The 21,743-nt window shown below is 43.9% G+C and overlaps 1 protein-coding gene across 3 annotated transcripts; it reads left to right on the top strand.

Moving 5' to 3' along the window:
- The first annotated feature begins 5,272 nt into the window (after window positions 1-5,272).
- LOC130144879 (transmembrane 4 L6 family member 1-like) lies at window positions 5,273-21,743 on the top strand. Of its 3 annotated transcripts, none has more exons than XM_056329109.1 (6): window positions 5,273-5,432; window positions 8,454-8,633; window positions 12,118-12,183; window positions 18,077-18,222; window positions 18,984-19,170; window positions 19,682-21,743. In XM_056329109.1, exons 2-6 carry the CDS (start codon window positions 8,463-8,465, stop codon window positions 19,700-19,702), a joined length of 591 nt encoding a protein of 196 aa, XP_056185084.1. In that variant the 5' UTR covers window positions 5,273-5,432; window positions 8,454-8,462; the 3' UTR covers window positions 19,703-21,743. The 3 variants fall into 3 exon arrangements, with proteins under 3 accessions (XP_056185084.1, XP_056185085.1, XP_056185083.1); XM_056329108.1 differs by having other exon boundaries at window positions 5,274-5,422; XM_056329110.1 differs by lacking the exon at window positions 12,118-12,183 and having other exon boundaries at window positions 5,273-5,422.

Here is a 21,743-nt window from a genome sequence, read left to right as displayed (position 1 = left end):
ATCTCAGGATCTGAAGACCAGCTGTACTTCCAAAGGCTTACTCAATTTTTCCACATACAACAGTTTCTCTGGTACAAGCAAAGTAAGTAGTAAGTACTTTTACTACAAGCAGTAATTCTGACTACAAACCCAGCCTCATGTACATGTTTGAAACATCACAGCTATGCACACACCACTAGTATTGATTTTCCTTTTATTTTGCATTTGGCACAAGACCAGATAGGGATGGTTAACGAGAGGACAGTCCCCCTTGCATTAACAAAACACTTAACGATCACTTCTAACCTCTCGGCTGTTGCCCTCCTCTTTCATTCTGGGGGGAGTTGCTGCTCCAGGTGCCTCAGCCTCGCACAGGAGTTTTTAATCTCTCACAGGTTACCCGACCAAGCCATGTGTCTCTTAGTCTGTCCAAAACCACCACCCTGGACTACAGAAACCTTCCCTCCTGACAATGTCAAACAGCTCTAAGAAATGCAATGCGCATTTTTTGACAAAGAAACATGTTTCTTCAATATGTTCCCAATATTTATTCTTCATTACTGAAGGCTTCCTGAGACACCCAGGGCAGTTCAGAGCAAGTTAGGAAGGGAGGAGAAGGATCACCAGAAGAAGTAACATTTCTCCCATTTGGTCAGGTAAATAGGGGGCACATTTTCCAGTGGGTACTGCTTTTAGCTCCTAACTCACCTGCACCCTGAGCACTTACTTGGACAAACCCCAGTGACAAAACACAGGGATGAGAAATGCTTTTCAGCCAAAACCAGAAAGAAGTGTTGCATGAAACCAGCGAAATGAAAGCACAAACCTCTAATTATTTTAATATTGGATAGTGACAGTGTTGTTCTGTGTTAAGAGCACAAACAACCCTTGGCCACAGGTCATGGTTCATTGCCATTTTAGAAAACAGTGGGACTGGCACAGTGCTGTGCTGGGAAAAAAACGCTCAGGTAATTAAATAAAGCTTTGTGATAAATCAGGTGAACATACATACACACTAGCAAGCAGTGGGTAATACTTTGCTGGATGGGCAGAGCTTGCCGGGTGTTGTTTCAGCGTCATTCGCCCTCCTCCCAGAAGGTGCTTCTGCAGGGCATTGGTGGTGCAGCCCTGGGGTGCCCTGGGCTCACAAAGCCACTGATAACCACGGGATTTATTCCCAAAGGGCTGTTGTCTTGGTAGTGGCACTAGTGTCCCCAGAGGCAATGCTCTGTGTGTTGTCATCAGAGGGGGAACCTTATGCTCAGCACAATGTCATGTCAGGGAGGAGAGAGTCTAAGTATGTAGGAAAGGGGGCTATGCATAAAAAGGAGAGATAAGGGAGAAGGAAGGTGGGGAAAATATTGAAAAATAGGTAAAATGGAAGAGGAGAGATCTGCTCATGTGACATTTAAGCTGTTGTCGCTGTGAAGTGCACGTCCAGCACATGCTGTGTGTTAGGACAGCCTGTGTGTGACAGCTCCATGCAGTCAATACACTCCCAAACAGTGTGGAGAACCTATTTCAAACTTGGTGCAGAACAACTTCCACTCCATCTCTTCAGACTCATTTATATTCTTAATATAAGCACCATAACCTGCACCACTTAATTATACCATGTGATTTTTTTTATGGCTTTCTCTGATCTGATTCAAGACTTGAGTCTTTCTGCACTGAGTTGCTCCTCATCTTCCTCTGTGCTCTTGCTGTGCCATCGGCTATTTGTTGGCTGGGGTTACGTGGGTCTGGGATGCTCTGGGCAAAGGAAAACCTGAATAATGCTGGTACTGCCATTTCCACTGTGCTGTTTCTACCTTAACAGTGCATCTGCACACTCTTGGATACAGGCAGGCATGTTAGCCTGGGTACCTGCTGCCAGAGCAGGGAGAGCTAGCTGGGGCTCCAGGGCAGGTTACCTACAACGCCCAAGCTCATGAACCTTCTCACAGCCCGCCCATCTCAGAAAAAGCCTCTTAACAGCAGTTTGCTTCCTGATTCTTCCTCAGGAAAATCAGTCTTCCTTTCCCTCAGTTCAAGAAAACATTAAGACCAAAGTGTCAAAGGAAACAGCAGCAAGAGGTAATTTGTGTCATGGTGCCAAAGTGGAATAAATTTAATTGAGTGGAATGTCACTGTGTACTTGGAATAATGCTTTGTCTTCAGAGGAACCACTTAAGGTGCATAAATGAGAGCAGCTGCCTGGCTCCTTTTTACACAGTGTATCAACAGCAAAAAGGGCATTTTCTTGTTAGCACGCTGCAGCTGCACTCCAAATGGGGCAGGGCTATTAATAGAGTAAGTGGGCAGTCAGATATGCCCTTCAAAATCCTGCATGGGGCTGTAATTCTTCAGTTTCTAACACACATTACACCACTCGGGGCTGGAATGGTTTTCATTTGCAGAGTGATGAACAGGGTTTTTCACATATTTACATTTCCTCTCTCAGTACCCATGCTACTACGTGTAACTGTAACTGCAGAACTAATAAAGAGATTATGGCTAAAAGGATAGAAATAAAAGGAGGACCAGAGCTGATGTACAGTAAGTCAATATAATCAGGAGGCATCGATCAGTGGAACACAAAATGCTTTCATTGCCTTCAAAGTCAATATTGCAGGGGGAAAAACAGATGTACACAACCATATACACTCAGCTTGGTCACTAAACTTCACAGGCAAAACTCATTTTTTCTAAGTGTTTTAGAGCTTGTTTTTTTAATTTCCTTAGGATGACTCTATCATTTCAGAAAAATAGGTAGGAATCAGGCTCTCTGGTGTTAATACAGACTTCTATTGTGCTCTTCCTGGTACTCCTTCTGTACCTCATAATGAGCAGTATTTAGTTCAGATCTTATCAAAGACTGAATATAGATCGTACTCAGTAATGAGCAAATCTAAAGATATTCTTGAAGCAGTAAGAGAGTTGTGTTTAATACAGCTTACCAGTATTTTATGAGAGACAAAGTGCTTGTCTTTGGCTGAGCCCCTGAGCGCAAAGTGTTGTACAAACATAGATGAAAACACTGAACTAGTCCCAAACAATTTTAAATCTATGTAGTAGAACAAAAGACGACAGTTTACTGTAGGTAAATGGAAAAGCACAAAACTAATATAATATCGGTTCTGCTCATGATGCACTTGCTTGAAAAACTATTAAGCACCCAGTGGAGAATGGCACTGACAGGTGTTTGAAATTAAGAGACACAATCAAGTCTAGGTATCAAGCCTAGACACTAAATTATAAGTGATAGATGAAGTATGGTAGGCTTTGGAAGTTGAAGAGAAAAAACTTTAAAAGGTCACTAAAACAGCGTATAGTTCTGGGGACACGATACAGATGAGAAACTACAGAGGTGAGCCTTGCACATCACCCTGGAGAGCTATGAGTAGAATCATAATCAAGGATGCTGAGCCCAAATGAGAGTGTTAGTTATGTGAGGATAGGAAAGGTACCTTAGAGATATTATAGAGTATGAGTCTACAAAAACTCCAAGCAACCAGGATACAAGATTTAGGCAGAGGGTTCACCTTATGTATCACTATGAAGTTTCCTTATTTGCTTCTTAACTCTCTGTATAAGCTGGCAGATCCCCACAGCCCCCAGATGCCTCAGCTGTCAGTGCAAGTTGCTGATGGTTTTCAGTCATTCTAAACTAAATTATTTAAATGCTTTAGATGTCATTAGGTCTAGTGCCTTGATGCTGTCTGATGACTGTCTGAGACTTATTTTGTTCCTTTGGCTTAGGATTGAAGCACCACCACAAAAAAACATGGTGAAATGCTGTTGCCACTGATGTCAGTTGAAGGTTGGGGTGTTGGGTTCAGAGGGTTCAGCTCAGCTTCCCTGCTTTTTGCCATCTGTATGACAAAGGTTCTTAGCCTGAGATCACTCTATGGGCTTTTTAAAGATTTTCTCTGGCTGTGCATCACTGATGGAGACAACCTTCCCTGCATCCTTGGATGTAAAATATGCAGCCTGGGGACTGAGCTCCCTGGCTTTGCCCCTGTGCTTTTGCAGCCATCCTGCTATGCTGGTAGTCCTCCATGGATGCAATCCATCTGACTGCAGATGCCAATGTCTAGATCTGAACAAGTGTTGAGATTCTTTCACCATTAATGATTTACTGTAACCCCACAGTAATTCCTAAAACAGATCTTGTGATTTTTCTCCTTAAAAGTGTCTCTTTCTCTCAGTAGGAATAAATGCAGTCTAAGGTGACATCTACCTCATGGACACCCAATGTGACATGAATTCCACCCTACACAGCCAATCTTTTGTAGTGAGATCAAGGAATGAAGATGAGAGATGGCAGGGCAGAGAGTGGAGTATTTTGCATCTTTGCTTTCACTTACGTGCCCTTTTCATTAATGTTTTTGTGATCAAGTCATTCTTCCATCTGGATGTTGAGAAAAAGGCAACAGAGGTGCCTGCCAGAGGGGAGATGTTTTAGGTTGAAGAGAGGGATCTGAGCATATCCCCAGCATGACTGGGGCCAAATCTAACCTACCAAGTAATGTATATTTTTATACACTTTAGTGTTTGGACATATATTAACATTTATTACTAACATATTTTCTACCAAAAAAAGTCCCTTATTGGTCAGTATGAGACTTCTCCTGGTTTATTTTTCATGTTCCTTCACATGCTTCATTGTGGTTTTCATTTCTTGGCCCATCTCCAGTGTCCCTTCTACCTTTCTCTTCTCCTCTGCCAAAGCAAATTTTCAGTTCCCCTTCCATATTCCCACTCTTTCCTCCTTGGAACTGTGTTTTCCTTTCCTTGCTTTCTCCCTTGGTCATACCTCTCCCTCCTCTCCAGCCTTTCTGCCCTTCTCCCTCTCTTTTCCCCTGTCTCACTGGGAATTTTCTTTTCTTTCCTTCCCTTCCCATTCCCATTCTCCTCACCCAGCTCTTCCAGCATCCCACTTTGGAGCAAAGTCAGTGCCAGATTTTAACAGCTGCATCCCACTATGCAGAAGGCAAGGTCACACCAATGGCCAGATTTTGCTGTGCCACCACCTCATGCTTCAACCACATTTTCTGCCACACACCTGTTGCTCTTCTTTGCGGCCTTGCACCCCTGCCATCTCCTGCCTTTCCTTTTCTGCCAAACTGTGCACGACTGAAATGGTTCCAGCAGTAAAAAGGTCTCCACTGCTCCGATCTGCGTGTCCCGGGGGGGCGAGGCATTGACCACTGGAATACTGCCTTAAAGTAATCAATAACACTGGGTGACACGCCAACCTCATGCTGGCCAACCAGGGATAACTTGGGGTATTTCCTCATTCTCCAGAGAGAAACAGCTATTTGTTTAAGAAAGGCTGTCACCCGAAAACATCCCTGTGCCTCCCTCAGACCGCCACACTCCAGGAGACAGGAGCTGGAAAGCCTGAAGCCGGCTGTGGGGAACTCTGGAGCCTGGAGGCCATCTTAGCCCCGTGCAGAAGGTAAGCAAAGGTATTTCCACACTTCCCTCAGCGTTAAAAAGCAAAACTTTCTAAAACCCTTGTTAAATATTAGAAGCTTGCTCTAGCTGCCCTGCTTAACAAAGCTGTAGAAAGTGCTTTTGTTTGCTGAATTAATAAAGCGTTTTAAGTGCTTCTGGCAATGCAGTGTTTTTTTAAGCAGTAATAACATGGTCAGATCCTCTGATGTACACAGGAGCAAAGCGGCATTGATTTTGGTGGTAGAGGCTCTCTCTAGGTTTGGTGATTGAAGTTTAGGGAAGCTCTCCTTGCAGTTTGAAGTGGTATTGAGATAGGTCAGAGAGAATGGGCTGTAAACCCCTGTTCTTCCAACCAAAGCTGCATCGTGTTGCTCCGCACTGGGTGAGAACTGGGCCCTCTGGCTATGTACGAAAGATGCAGAAGAGAATTTATAACTTGCCTATAAGACTTAGCTTTTATAGAAGGAGGCCAGGATGTGCCTGTGCTTGCTTGCTTCTCTCCGGGGAAGGGAAGTAGGGGAGGTTGGGCAAACACATGGAAAAACAAAAGCTGGAATGAGATGGGGAAGGAGACAGGCAAAAATCAGTGTAAAAAAATAACAAATGCTTTGGGTATTTGAGAGAAAGACGGGTAAAATATCCAATATTCTTTCAATTTCCCTTCAATCCCTACCTGCTTCATCTTTCATTTACATTGTCAGTCTGCTTAGATTTTTATCTCTTTGAGCTGGGGCTTTTTCCAGAGGCTTGCAAAATGCTCTGCCCAATTTTGAGCGCTATATAAAAACCAGTTAATGACTGTAAACCAAGAAGCATCTCTGTTAAAAATGTTGCCTTCTGGAATAGTTAAATGCCAGTTAACTTGTTTTAAAGCTGGGTTAAAAAGCGTAACGTAGTCGTAAAGTGCTCAGAAGAAAAAGTGTATAAGCACAGTGCTCTTACTAAACTTGTAGCAGCAAAGAACAATGCAAATTTTTTGCTATAGAAATGCAAAGTCAGAAGAAGTCTCTGGCAGTCTCAGCTACCTCACAGCAACGTACAGCATCCCATAAAGTCTTTCTGTTTTCCCTCTCAGCTACAGAGGTCTTAGGACAATGGTCTGTCTTCATGCCTTACCTCTTCTCTCCACTGTCTTCATTCTGTCAATGAAATCAGTTTCAGCCTGGCCCTGGCTTTCTCAGATATCTTCATGCTGTCTTTCACCTGGGCTTCTTTGCTTGGGAACCCAGCCTTGATGGATTTCTGTACTCCTAGCCCATTTAATACCTTCTCAACACCAACTTCTGTCACAAAACTTGCAGGATTAGCCAACACACATGACTAAATTAAGGGACATTTCACTGTTTACTGCCTCAGTTATTACAAAAACTATTTGCATGTAGCAAGTGTAGGCATGCATGCGTGCATGGCTGTGTGTGCGTGTGTAACACGGGTGTGTGTACTGAAATGGTGAGTGTCCAGATTCTCTTCCTTCTCTTGCATTTTATAACTTGCTCACAGGACAGCAAAGCCATCTTTGTCACAAACTATCAGCTTTCTCTGAGGACAGAAACCTGCAGATTGATATTTCCTATTTTTATGCATTTGAAAGCCTTGAGCTGGAGTAAAGCTACAACAAAACATCATGAAGAAGTTGTGATTGATTTGTGCCATAAAGTTAATGGCAGTGTGAAAGTTCAATGATCTCTGACTCAGTAGTCTAAGATGTCCAACCTGACATGGAAAAATATCTGTGGATCCACTTTTGTACTGATCAGCCTTTTCTCTTTGGCTATAGATCGCAGCGTGGGTGCAGTATGAGCTGAGGCTGTTCACTTTGGTGAAGAAGGATCTAATAGCAGCCCACAACTTGAAAGGGAGTGACAGAGGTGATGGAGTAGTGGGAGAGGATGTAACAAGGACCAACAGCCCTGTTTACAGCTTGGGACATTCAAGTTGGCCATGAGGAGACTTTTTCACTAAGAGGCTGGGGCAGCCCTGGAACAGGTCACCCAGAGAAGTGGTGGTAGCTCCATCCTTGGGGGTTTTCAAAGCTCAGCTACACAAAGCCACGGCTGACACAGTGACCTAGTGTTGGTGGTAGTCCTTTCAGCTTTCAGCAGCAGGTCAGGCTGGAGACTTGTAGAGATCCCTTTCAACAAGTGCTTCATTTATGTTGACTGGTTTTAAAAGATAATTCTTTGGTTTTAAAAGAACCTGACTGCTGTGAAATATTAAGCTGCTGTTTTGCATGTTGCGGCAGATCTCTGAAAAAGAGATGGGATGGCTTTGTGACCTGCCCTTAGCAAAGAGCCACAGGATTAGACATGGTTCTAGTCTTTCAGATATTTTAAGGTGGGTACCAAACAGCCCCATAACCCACAGTCTTGTCTACCCTTACCTGTAGAATAAGCACGTCACAGTAAACCGTAATGAAAGTTTGTCCAGCTCTTGCTGACAGTGTATTTTTGATTGAAATAGAGAAAGTGCAGTTAATAGGGGCTCCGGTGAGGCTCCCTCATCTGCCTCAGTTGCAAGGCAGGTTTGGACACTTCTATGAAATTCCTGGCAATCATTTCCTGCTCTTCTAGACCATCAGTGCAGGAGATTTCAAATCAGCTTCCCAAGACAGTGGTCCCAGACAATCTGGTGCATCCACCTCCCCTTCCACCCAGGGCCTTAGCCCCACCATGAAGTCTGCCAGCCAGGGTATCGGTTTGTGTGGCCGTGGCTTTGTTACTGATGTTCCCGATGGACAGATACTTGTCCATTAACAACTAAAACGAAACTTCCCATTCATCTCATACCAACACATATTTAGTCCTGGCAATTTTAAATAAATTCAGCTAAACAATCCAGTTTTTAATAATTTCATTTTAATTAAAGTCTCTGAAGGGAACAGGCTCTTTAGAACAGGATTACCCGTGTAAATCTTAACTGGAACATCTCTTGCTTCAAAACTCATTCTTTTTTTCACTAAAGAAGAAAACTGCTGAAATCCCATGCCTCCTGTGCTGCAGTAACCCAAAACTCCCTGCGTCTTTCCTCAACAGAGAGCTACCATGTGCACGGGAAAGTGTTCGAAGTGCATCGGGATCACCCTGTTCCCACTGGCAGCGTGTGCCATAGTCTCCAACATCCTCCTGTACTTCCCCAACGGACGAGTTCTGCAGCTCAGCGAGATAACTGACCTGGTCTGGTTTTTCCATGGCATTCTGGGAGCTGGCATACTGGTAAGAGAGAAATGTTGCTGTGTTTTCTTACGGGGTTTGTTTTGTTTTGGGGTTTTTTGTTCGGTTTCGTTCTGTTTTAATTCAGGGCTAAGAAAACCTCTGTTGACAAAAAAAGTCATAAAATGTGTTTTGCATAAACATGTGAGCAGCTTAACTGGGAAGCTGGGTAAGGGACTGAGAAACTGCACTCAAGACTGGGAAAAGTCCCTAATCACAGGAATACAAGTTATTCCTGAAATAGATATCAGGACCCCAAGTCAGGAGGAAGCAACAGGATTGACTTCTCACTGTGGAGAAGGGTGACATGGGTGTTTCATCCTCCATGAGTCAAAGCAAAGCTGAGGTCCTAAGCTCAGCTGGAGGTGGTAAGTTTTCACAACTGTCTGCACCCCCTCATTACTCCTCTGACTGATTTTATGCTCATGTCATCCACAAAAAACATTAAGGGCAAAACTGAAACATGTTTCAGTAGGTGTTTGTTAGAGATCCAGCCAACACTGAATGAATGTGGAGCTGCAAATGGCTTAAATCCCAAAAGTCCCCTGTGTTCCCACACCCCCACCTACCTCCTCTTGGGTTTGATCTGGTTTGTGTGTGCTCTTCTATAACCAGTTCTCCATTCCACCATTCAGGAAAGATTGCTTTTATGTGAATACTCATAACTGAAAGGGAACATGTGTGTGAACACTGATTTTTCCAGTACGTTAGAAAGCCTGCTTCATTTATGCTCTAGCAGTTATCCACCCGAGTGCAGATAAAAAGCCAGGGGAGTAATATGGATATGACAAGTACTGGCTGTTGTGCAGCCTAGACAGATGGTAAACTGGCACAGAGCTGGATACCTGTACATCCAAAAAATGAAATTTAAGAATAATTAACTTAGAAAAAAGCAAATCTCATTCACAGTCCAGCTATGATGCAGCTACCACTTAAGTCTGTGGAAAAACTACAATGGATGTGGTTTAGACTCATACTTCCCAAAGCAGAAACATGGTATAACGTCGTTGAATAAATTGGTCTCCACCAGCAGCTTGCCTGCTTTGTCTTCCAGCTAACACTTGGGCCTATTACTCACACTGAGCTTGAACGTAAGCATGGGTTTGTGGAAGGAAGCCTAAAGGAAGAAGTGGAACTACATGAGAGACCTGTGGAAAATTTGTATCACTGCAAGCCCAGGAGTCATTGGCGTTCAATGAAAGGAAAGGCAGATGTTAGGCATGAGAGAGTCACAGGCTCATTGAAAACGTGCATTCTTTAAAGGCTTCCACACAGGCTTGCCTGTGGCCGGCACTGCATACATCAGAAATGAGAACAGCAAGTGAGAGGGGAGGAAAAATTTGCACTGACCTTCAAAACACAGCTTTAGGAGTAATTATTGATCCACAAACAATCCTGTTGGGTGTACGTGTTTTCCAGAAAACAGCATGACAAATGCCCAAAGGTGAAGAGAAGGGGAAAGAAAGCATTATCATCAGCTCCATTTTCCAGGTGCTGGAAGCATGGAAAAATGAAGACTGGCTTCTGGGCCTCCTAGGGAGCTAAGCAAGGGGCAGAATGACCCATGACTGGTGCCTGGTCCTCCACAGTGAGGACAGACCAGGCTGCGAAGTGTTCCCCCATGCACCCAGCTTCTCCCCAGAGGAAACTCAGGAAAGTCATGCCAACAGATCACCCGATCTTGGAGAGTCTCCCTGTAACCAGGACACAGCCTCCAGAGCCAGGAACATGAGGGAAAATTCTTAACAGCCTGGCCTAGCCCTGTAAGCTGGAAAAACTGCTTCCACCTGGGAACTATCTGTAGATGGATACCTAGATCATCAGTGCACTCTTGGGCTGAGCAGCCAGCCCCAACTCTTCCTCCTCCTCTGCTGCTTCTCTAATGGAAATCTGTATGACATGAAAACCTCTCCATTTCCTTATTTCAAAAGTTTGGGGTGTAAAGGGAGGAAGGCTGGCTCCATGTGTCATAATAATATCTTTCCTGATGGAAAGCCCACATACAATGCTGGGACATGCCTGACTGAGCCATAGCTCACGAGCAGCTCTCATTTTACTGACAACAGCCAGATCTAGTAAATTCTCATTCCCTTGTCAAAAAGCAGGTTTTTATAATCAGGCACTGCAAAAAAAAGAAAGCTGCCAATCAAGCCCTTCATTCTGAGCCAGACTAATAGATGACACAAAGCTGTTTGCCACTTGTTAGATGGGAAACCGCCAAAGAAGAAAAACAGCTCTGGAGGAAAGGGAGTCTTGATTTGATCAGCAGAGGTATTGGCTCTCCTGAGTGCCAACCGGTGGCACCCTGGGGCTGAGGCTGCCTTGAGGACCACCTGTGATTATTTAAGAGCTGACTTCTTTCCAGGAAGAGGAACATCTTTTTAACCTCAATGCTTTACACCTGCAGGCCTCCAGCTGTGGTCCAGAACCACTGTGGGTGCTGGAGGCTGCCTCTGGGGTGTGCATTAAAAGCCTGGAGAGCAAATCCTTTGAAAAATATTTAGGGGGCTGCGAATCTAAGCAGGTTCCATAACACTGTCCTACACAGTCTGACAGATATTCACCTACACGCAGAAATCGCCCAGGCTTCATTCACCATGGACACTCTGCTCTTCCTGCCCAACATGGGACAATGTCTCTCCAGCATCTGGTCAGGCTGGTTTACAGCTTTTATGGCTTTTGTGTGTTTGGTTGGGGGGTTCTCCTTCTTTCATTAACTTTATAGGGACCTTTTTCTACATTCTCGAGTACTCATTTTCTTGTGTTGCTCTTTGAGATGCCTACACAAGCAGTGGTGGGCAGAAGCAAGGCAGCAGGAGTGCTCTGACTGCACAGCTAGATCCACAAAAGCTTTCTTGACCTCTAGCTACTAAGCTAAATACAGCCTTTCCTATCTCCAGAGTGCCTCTGTAAGGTGGCATTATATCCTGGGACACAGATGGTTACCGACTTCATTGTATCAGGCCGGCTCCACCTGATAATTACCATGGAGAAAGCTGATGTGAGCTGGGAGTTCCCTGTGGAGTGAAGGCCATTTTGTAGGTTTTTCCAGAAGCTTAGCACAAGGAACCCGTCAGATGTGTTTCAGGAAAGACTGCTTTCGCAATTGTAAGCCAGAGCAGGATGCTCAGCAAATTTAAACTGACATAATTCTTACTCTAGTGATGCATCTTTTCCAAGCAAAAATTTAATTTTCTCAAAACTGACACGTTTGTCCCTGAAAAAAACCAACAGAACCCTGCTGAAGAGAAGCAGTATAGCTTCAGCAATCAGAATTACTGTACCAGAAACTTGCAAGTCAGCTCTAGCTGTAATCCCGCTTCTTCCGGAGTTACTCTTCAGCAAGTACCAAAACCTAAGCAGGTGTAACTCATAGAGAAGAGGCAGGTGGATTGCATTTGAGGAACACGATGCCCCAGCTTTTAGACTTAAAAACCCATTCCAGCAGAAGTGCCACACGCCAATTCAGCTTGTCCTTTTCTCGCAGGTTATTTTGCCGGCATTCATGATGCTGGGAGCAGGCGGAGCAGGATGTTGCGCTAACAGGTGTGGGGTAAGTGGATATTTATGTGTTGAAACGGCACTATAGGGTTTGCAAAACAGCTCTTAAATGGCTGCTCAGCAGGTGGAAACGTACAATGACAAACCATCGCACCACCATCAACTGCAATGTCAGGGAAATGCAGGAGAGGAGCTTGATCTACAGCATCCCTGGGCTGGGGCTGAGAGCTCAGTTAGCCAACAAGAATGTTATGATATTGCAGCCACTGATACAAGGGAAATCATAGTCAGGCAGGGCAGATGCTGGAGCATTTAAGCACAACACTGAGGGCAGAGGGGTACAAAGATACTTCAATTCACCCCACAAAGTAAAGCATGGCTCCAGCTTTCTCCTGCTCAAGGCAGTCCTAAAGACTGAGACAGCTGCCTGTTCCTCCTTCTGCTTCCACCTGGTCCCATTTCTTCCATACCCTTCCACAGCAATTTGGTTTTCCCCAGGTTCATCCCTGCTTACCTCTGTAGGTGTAGGTAGTTCCCCTACTTTGCAGGCCCGTGCTAAAAGCCTGCATTCCCGGGGGCTGGTCCTCATGCTTTGACCCAGAGCACACATTTGCCTAAGTGTTATGCACGTGAAAGGTACAAATGCAGTTTGGGGTCTGTCATCCAGAGAAATGCCAGAGAGGCTTTTTCCCTTGATATTTAAGAATATTATAGAGCAACATGTTATACAGGCATCTCCATTAATCCTCAAGCCCTGGGCACAGCCTTCTGTGTGGCCATCATTAGTAGAAAGAATTTAGAAATGTTTATTTTGGCCTTCCCAGAAGCAGCCTGGAACAAGAGATTCCATACAATAAAGAATGTCTTTTCTGTATTCTTCAATTAACATTTAGTTTGATCCATGAAAAGGCCATTACCTCTTCAGGATGTTTTACTTCAGTTAACTCATTATTCATAATACCAAAATAACATTCTTAATTAAGATGTCAGCAAGTACCTCCCAAGGGACATGTCATTCCATTGATCTTGCCAAACACCACAGGCACAGAGAAGATGCTAACAATGGTCAAGCAGTCCAGTTGCAGATCTGGGGTGTCAGCCTAGGCACCCTGAACGCCATGCCTGAGCCAGCTACTTCTCCTGATTTTGAGTGATGTAGAAAGTGGTGGTGAAAAGCAGCCGTACTGTGGGTGTTTCCACACTCCGCTGAACATGGTAAGTCATGAGGGGACTTCCAGCTGAACTGGGCTCAGTTCACGTAGTATTTCAGGTCTCCCTTCTCCATCCTTCATAGCACCGCTGAATATTACAAAGACAAGAGGCAAACTTCCCCAGACTGGCTGGGTTCACTCCCCCAGCCCACTGGTGCTGGGTGGCGCAGTGCCATCCAGCAGCCCGCATCTGCAAACCCACCATGCTCCTCTTTTCCCCTTCACCACTCTTTTGATCTCTGAGCCATTCCTAGCCGCAGCACATGGATGCCAGGTATCCTGTCTGCACCTTCCCATCACTAATGGGTTACCTACAAGCTGTTTCTCCTTTTCCTTATTTGCTGTTACAGAGGAATACAGTAAACATTGTTAAGAAAGTAGTTGGATTATGTGCTACAATATTTGTATAAAGAGAGTTAGCTGATGGCCAAGTGATGAAGGTACTCAAACCAGAGAACAGGCTTGCTGAGGACAGTATATCTTTGAAAATGCTCTCTTCTGGGACTGTGGGAATTGCTCACCTCTTTGAGGTGAGGTGAAAAGGGGTGAAGCTCTACAAGTCACCTTATGTTTTAAACAGAATGTGGCTCAAACGAGAGATGAGATGGGGGCACGAGCGAAGAGCAAGTGGCTATGAATAGCATTAAAAACAACAGCTTCCCCTGCGCAGCTCCTGGGGAAGAGTGATATCCAAGCATGCAAAAAGAGGTTAGCATTGCAGGGAGGCCTGAAGGCCAGGGATGTGCTTCTTCAGGAGATGAAACCTCAGGGAAACTTTGTTTTGGGGATACTGGGAGGAAATGCACAGAACACCCACATCAGGGTTGCTCCGATGCCCTGACTATGTGGGCTGTATACACAAGGAGGGTACGGTGAGAATCGGCAGGCAGATGAGAGCAGAGGAACCCTGGGACCAGTTCAAACACACATGATGGCAGGGAGATCCCAAGGTGCCAGAGCTTCTTGTGAGGTAGGTCTGGGTGGACCTGATATGGGGTGCCCAGCTCTTGGTGGTTTGCCCTCCAGCTTCCACCTACTGGCAGGGAAATAGCCCACACTGGAGCTACTCAGCAGCCTCTGTAATCCAAAGGCTAGTCTGGCCACCTTTCTGCTTTGGGGACCTTAAGTATAAAATGGTAGTTTACACTGAATACTCAGCATTGCTTTTCATAGGGGAAAAAAAAGGCTAAAGAACTAATACTTACCAGAATTATTATTCAGTCAGAACCACAACCATTTTCCTCAGGATAGGGACTCTATCCTATTTGGTGCAATTTCTGGTTTAATAGTTTCGGACTTCATCAAAGCCTTTACATGCTGCTGAAATATCAACCACAGTAATAATTATTATTATATTTCTCATCCTTTTTATTCACATTACTGACTTCTCCAGTTCACAGTGATTACTTGCTGCATTGAGTAAGTTTTTTCATTAATCCATTTTAAATTGTTGTCTGCAAACATACCTAGATGGCTTCTTGTCCTTGTATTATGGAATAATGATTTAGAAAGCTTCTGTGTCTTGCAGCTTAGAAAGTACACACCTGAAAGCATCCACTGCACTTACACAATGAGGAAAAAAGCCTCCCCCCCAAAAAAATACAGCTTCTGTAATTGCATCAGCAAATATACTGCAGTATTTCCCTCTAAGCCTTCCTTAAGAGTTACTAGAAGGACAAGAATAGCCACAGCAGCTTTCTAGACAAACAAACCTAGAGAAGCAAAGATATCTGGATAATCAGACAGGACATTAATCCCCTCCCCCCCCCAAAAAAAAACCCAACCAAAAACCAAAACACTCAACAAAAAAAAAAAACCAACCAAAAACAACCCCCACCAAAAAGCCCTCCAGAGAAAGAAAGAGAGAAGAATGAAATGTGCATGAAACAAGAACCAGTGCAATAAAGAGCAGCACAAGCTGGGACAGGAGGAACATGGTAACTTCACCAAAGCAGCTGATGTAAATGTTCAAAGAATGTGTTCAAAGAGTGCTAAAAGTCTTAATCAGCTAACCAGAAAGAATCCAATTGTGTGAAGGATAAAGTAAAGAAAACATTAAAAGAAAATCAGCAAAAATTATCAGCAAAACCTTTGCAAGAGGTAGAGAACAGGCCAACACCACGGGAAATTCATTTCAACAAACTCAAGCATCCCAGCTTAGATCTCATGTTGCAAATGAAGACACAAAACTAGAGGAAAATTTTTTTGAAAAAGAATTAGAACTAGGGAAAATACTGAAAGGTTGAGATGAAGAGTTAGCTAATAAAATTCTTGGATTTCCACAGATTACAGGGCAAGCCTCTAGAAAAGTCTCCAGAACAGTAAATATAATGAGGAAATGTCACTGCATGTCTAGAAAATGATGAGGAGAGCCAATCTAAGAGCTGCAGCAACTTCAGAATCCCCTTTCAGTGACAAGTCTTTGTCTATATGATCATGTGCACAGTAAAGGACATAGATGAGATGAAGTTAGTCACACAGCCAACAGATTTCAAATGAGAAAATCACATGTCAGAGAATAGTTATCAAAGGTAGCACTGATGAGTACTACTAGTACTAGAAATAACCACTATCATAAAACATCGTAATAGGGAAAAAACATTTTACTTTCCCTATTATAATTATCTTTGGGATGCCCTGTACTACTATGTTGTGCTAAAACTAATTGTTAGCCTAATTAAGATCCTTCAACCAAGATGCAGATTGCACAGTTGAAGTAAATGAGAAAACAGGTGGGGAAAAGTGGTTCAGCATGGGCAGGAGTTTCAGGCAGAGTATCTATCAGTCACTCACCTTCACCACCAGGCATGCCTAGTTACCTTATTATGAGAGACAGTGCATCAGCTACAACCCAGGCGCTGCTTTGGTCCAGGACAATATACTAAATTACCTACATTTTGCTGACAAAGAAGCTCTTCTAAGAGGTAAGTCAGCCAATAAGTAGATAAGGACAAAAAGAGTTATCCAGCTTTGCAAAAAAAGATAGAGTTATGAATCAGACATGATGAAATAAACCTCATGAGAAATCCCAGCAATTTCTAACTCAAGGATTGCTTTAGAGGCAAAACAACACACAAAATGAGTCAATTCACACACCAACAGCATGTAAGGTTGTACAGAAAGCAGTAATGTCATCGGCTGGCAAGCTGGAAACTGCATTCACCAGCTTGAACACGTTTAAATAGTGAATAGTTTTCAAGACTATGTCACAAATCTCCAACGTGGATGGTGGGTATTTCTATTTGACTCTGTAGTGCAGAACTCTGCGCAGCAGCTGGCATTAGGAGGTTTCTACCTTCCTTCTGGGCTACTAGGTTTCACTGGTATTTGCTGGCATCAGGGAAATGTGAGGCCTGAGGTACCTGGCTTCACACCCAAGTCATGGGTAGGAGTGTTTCCCACGTGCTTCCTCAGCCGTGCCTCTGCCCTGAACCCGTGGCGGTCTCGCTGCCTTGGCCCTAGTCCAGGTCTCCTCCTGGCTCTCTCAGTCTGCTCCAGAGCTTCTTTTCTCTCTCCTTCTTGGCAGAATTGTGAGCAACCACAAGCAGTGACTCTTAACAAGACTAGTGGGAAGCCTGTCCCAGATATAACACCTGTAGCACCCTCCTGAGATTCTTGTTCCTATACACAAACAGCAACCAGCTACACCCTATCCATGGAAAGAAAGCTACCCCAAAACAGGGCAAAGGTGTCATCTGGGCCTGTTTAGCCTGGAGAAGATAAGACTGAAGGGGGATCTTCTCAATGTCTACAAATACCTTAAGGGCGAGTGTCAGGAGGACAGGGCCAGGCTCTTTTCAGTGGAGCCCAGCGACAGGACAAGGGGCAACAGGCACAAACTGTGTCACAGAGAGCTCCACCTGAATGTGAGGAACATCTTTGTTACCCTGAGGGTGACAGAGCCCTGGCACAGGCTGCCCAGAGAGGCTGTGGGGTCTCCTGCTCTGGAGACATTCAGAACCCGCTTGGGTGAGACCTGCTCCAGGTGACCCTGCTTTAGCAAGGGCTGGACTAGATGACCTCCAGAGGTCCCTTCCACCCCTGACCAATCTGCTGTTCTGTGATTCTGTTTCTGTGGGAATGGCCAAAGTAAGATGTATACTACATTACACAGAATTCAAAATCACTGCTGGTTCGCTGCCGCCACACGCAGCACAATTAGACAATTAGATTTCTCAACACATGCAGTGGTAACCACATGTCATGCTGTTGCAAAATGAAGGAAAGCAGCAATAAGAAAGGCTCTTTTGCATTCTTCATCAATTAGCAAAAACAACCATTGCATCTTCTGTTGCTTTCATACCTGGTTTGGTAGTTGCTTGCTAGTTTCTGTTGGTACAATGGCTGAGAAAAGCAGTCTTGGTGAAGAGTTGGAAATGCCAAGACACATATATGGACCACATCAAGCCAATACTGGCTTCATATTGGCTCTTTGAAAGAAGACCCAACAGATTTTTCATAGTTGATGGATCAAGTATAAAACTCCGAATAAGTAAAACTCTGGGTTCTAAAAGCAAATACAGTCTGAAATCCTTTAACACCTAGGATAGATGCAACGGTCAGAAAAAGTCAAGTATTCTTTATTCCCACAAATACCATTCTATTATTATGAGTTTCAGCATATAGTAAGAAACAGATAAAGATAATTCCTTCCCATTTAGCTTTTTCCCAGTAAGCTTTCCATGTTATTCAAGCATCTCTGCGTGCAATGTTTGAAGGCCTTTTCCCTTTCAGATGCTGGTGTCAGTGGTTCTGGCTGTGCTGGGATTCCTGGGAGGAGTGTATTGTGTGGTCATCTCCTCGCTGGGGCTGATTGGGGGCCCTCTGTGTGACACAGGTGATGGAGAATACCTCTACCCTTTCAGGAATGACACCCTGGAGTGAGTATGATTTACAGGCTCCTCCAGCTTTGCTTTCCCTAATCCCACCACCACATCTTTTTATAGCAAATCTGGACTGTTCCAAAGTGAACTGAAGGTCACCCTGCCTAAGCCTCAGTTCACATTTCTCTGAGTGGCATGTTCCAGCTGGTCATCCCTTTCACCAAGGAATAATCCTTGGGCAAACTGCCAGAGTTTCTTCTGTTGTGCTGGTCAGCAGCCCCTTGTGCAAGTTGCACCATGCTTTCAAAAGGCTGCTGAGCTGTGACTCCCACCAAAGTCAAAAGGAAATGTTTGATACACATGCCACATTAATCTGTTAAATCATGAATTGTGTCTACCTACTTCTGAAAAGCAAAGCCAAAATCTCTGAATCTTTATTAACCTTGGCAACCATGCTCTTCAAGCCGGAGCCGGAGATAATGGATGGACTGGGCTGAGATACCACAGCAGGAATGGAGAATATGGAGACACATTTTAAAAACACTATGGACCCTTCCTTTTAGTTATTAACACTGCCATAAAACAAAAGGAAGATTCTTGTGCATGCAACAAAGTACAGATGTGGCTCTCTTCCCTAGTCATCAATTGCACCTCTGAAAAGGGAATTCTGAAGATAATTACCAGCTTTTAACAATTATAATAGGATTTGAGACTCACTTTGTGCAATCAAGTTCAGAAAATGTAATGCCAGAAAACACAGAAAGCATTCTCAATTTTTTATTTTCTAACACATCGCCAATTATTTTTCTCTATCACAGAGACAATTACTTGTTCAACCAGACAACATGGAGCATTTGCAAAGAACCTGAAAACATCATCCTTTGGAATATTATCCTCTTCTCTATTCTCCTGGCCATTGGTGTGATTGAAGCTATTCTTTGCTTTATTCAAGTAATCAATGGACTTATTGGCTTCATATGTGGCACATGTATGAGGAAAAGAAAGGTTGGTATGCAGTAAAAGATACCAGAGTGCTTTATGTGCTTACTGCTTTTATTTTTCAGGCACTGGTAACTGTACATGAGCAGTTCTGCACAACTCCTGCATGAGCTGCTCTGGGAAGCTGAGGCAGAGCAGATGCGTTTGCACACTGTGTCTCTCTGCACCTCATTGTAGCCAGGGATAACCTGGTCCTCAGATACTTCAAAACAATGGACCAGCGTGACGTATTGATGTACTCAGTTGCATGGCTGTCTCCTATTCCACAAGCCTTTTTAGTAAGGTCATATGGCATCTCAGCATCTGTAAGTGAGAGAGATGAGAAGTAGAGGTGTTTTTAATTGGTCAACAGTAGTAAAAATGTCATTTTACAAAATGGAAGAATACCTCTGTCAGCTTTCATTTGTCTTCACTGCTTCCTTTTCACTGTTTATTTTTTTTGTACAAGATGCTTGCAGTAAGTCTGATATATCCCCCTGGAATATTAATTAATGATCTTTCATTCATTGTCTTTCAGACAAATATTTCTGGAATGTGATCTACAGGGAATGCCAGGACAAGCCCCAAGCTGCTGATTCACATACAACAAGGATAATGAACTGTGCTGTATTTATGGGGGGATGATAAACAAAACCCAAAATATTCAGGAGTTTCATGGGGCAAAACGATTTTTTTCATAAAGAAGTCAGGGTGGAAAACAGCTAGATCGTTTAGATCTGAGACTCCAAATTTTCTCTAAAAATTCTCTAAATATGCCTGCTAAATGTCAGGTACTAGCAAAAACATTGATCCGTCTGGTCCTGCCTGCTGTACTTGTGCATGAAACACAACAGTCCCCAGAGAAAAGCTCACCACTTGCCCTCTTGTGTATATGGGAAAGTGAACTGTTGTTAATGTATACATTTATCAGCTGCACGAAGCAGGTACTCCCTGGCTGGATTTAAATAACCTCCTGTCCTCCAATAAAACCTACTGTGAGCTCACCTGTCTGCTCCTATTAACCTGCAAACTGGGCGCTCCCAGGTATAAATTAAGATGTGCAGAGAATCTATCAAGCGGTGTTTGCAACACAACAGAGTCAACTGAAGCACATGGTTTTCAGTCTCCTTCAGCCACCCTGGAGCCAAATCCCCTTGTGCCGGCGCAGTTGCTTGCTGCCATGTTTGACAAAGTCTAGCACACTTCTAAATCAGTTTTTCAGGAAATCGGAAAGATGTGGAAGCCCTGGAGGAGCATTTGGTCGACATAGACGGTAGGGTTTGGAGCAAGAGTTTAAAATTGTCTGCTTTAACAAAATGGTGGAGACCCTCACCACCAATTTTGCCCTCACAAGACTACATTTTCCACACAGGTCTGTAGGGCTGTTCTAGAATGGATCACATGGACAATGCAATTAACTGGTAAAAATAAATATTACATTGATACAGGTAGTAATTATGTGCAACTTACTAATAAATAAGAGATACAATCTGAAAGGCAACAAATTGCATCAGTCTTAGTGTTACAGCAACAGTAGTCCCAACCAAGAACTGCATAATTCTTCATCATCACTCAAGATCAAGCCCTTGATGCTAAAGTCCATGACTGGCAAATTTCATAAATCCCATCATTTCAGTGACTTCCTCAAAGGTTAATTCTTGGACATGCCACTGACTTCCCCTAGTCAGCCAAACTGTAATACAATCTTTATCCATCCTGAATGCATCTATGCAGTTACAAAATTCTGAATATATTTAAAGCACTTGGAGTCTGTTTTTCAAAGAGAGGCATTTATGGTTTCTCAGTCAAAAGTTGTTCATATTTCTGCATTGTAGCACAGGAGCAAGTTACTTGAACACAGTTATTGCAGACACACATTGCTGTTTGTGCCGTCCTCTAAATGCAGCACACAACATGCTTTGTATAAATGTCCCCTTTTTACAAAATGGGGAAGAAAATATCAGTTGCAGTAGATGCAGAGCACATGTAAAATTTGTTGGAGCATAGCTTCACCCCTAGAAGCAGATTTGACCTATGAAGCTTAAAAGCACCTTCTCTAAAAAAAAGCATAAGACTTGTCAGTTTTCAGTCATGGCTATGTGCATCCAAACCTGCCAGGTGGCTTAAAAAGCTCACGTTCACTGTCAGCAGTGAAGCCTGGGCAGTGCTGCCATATAAAGCAGAGATCAAAATAAAGCTGATTCAACCAGGAAGAGTCAAGGAGGCAGCTAGAAGGATAATCAGCATGTAGTCAGGTGGAGAGAGATTCCATCAGCAGAGGGGCTCTATGAGCTCCTCACGGTCCCTAAATATCAGCCCTACCCTCATCCTTTAGTTCTGTTGCCCTGAGTCTTATCTCTACGATAAAGCCTGGTCGGGCTGTGCCAGCACAGGGAGAGGGAGAGGTACCCGCTGGCACACACCACCTCCAGCACCGAAAAATACATGCGCTGTACTGCTGGCATCTGCTTGTTCCAAGCTGTCCTGCCCTGGGGATGTTTAGTGTCGTCTGTGTGCTTAGGGGCACACCCTCTGTCCTGCCAGCTGGGCACTCACTGGCCTCACTGATCTGTGTCAATATTAAATATTGTTATTCTGAA

This window comes from Falco biarmicus, chromosome 2 (genome assembly GCF_023638135.1).
Source record: "Falco biarmicus isolate bFalBia1 chromosome 2, bFalBia1.pri, whole genome shotgun sequence".
Lineage (NCBI taxonomy): Eukaryota > Metazoa > Chordata > Aves > Falconiformes > Falconidae > Falco > Falco biarmicus.
This window is presented reverse-complemented; position numbering and strand designations above follow the sequence as displayed.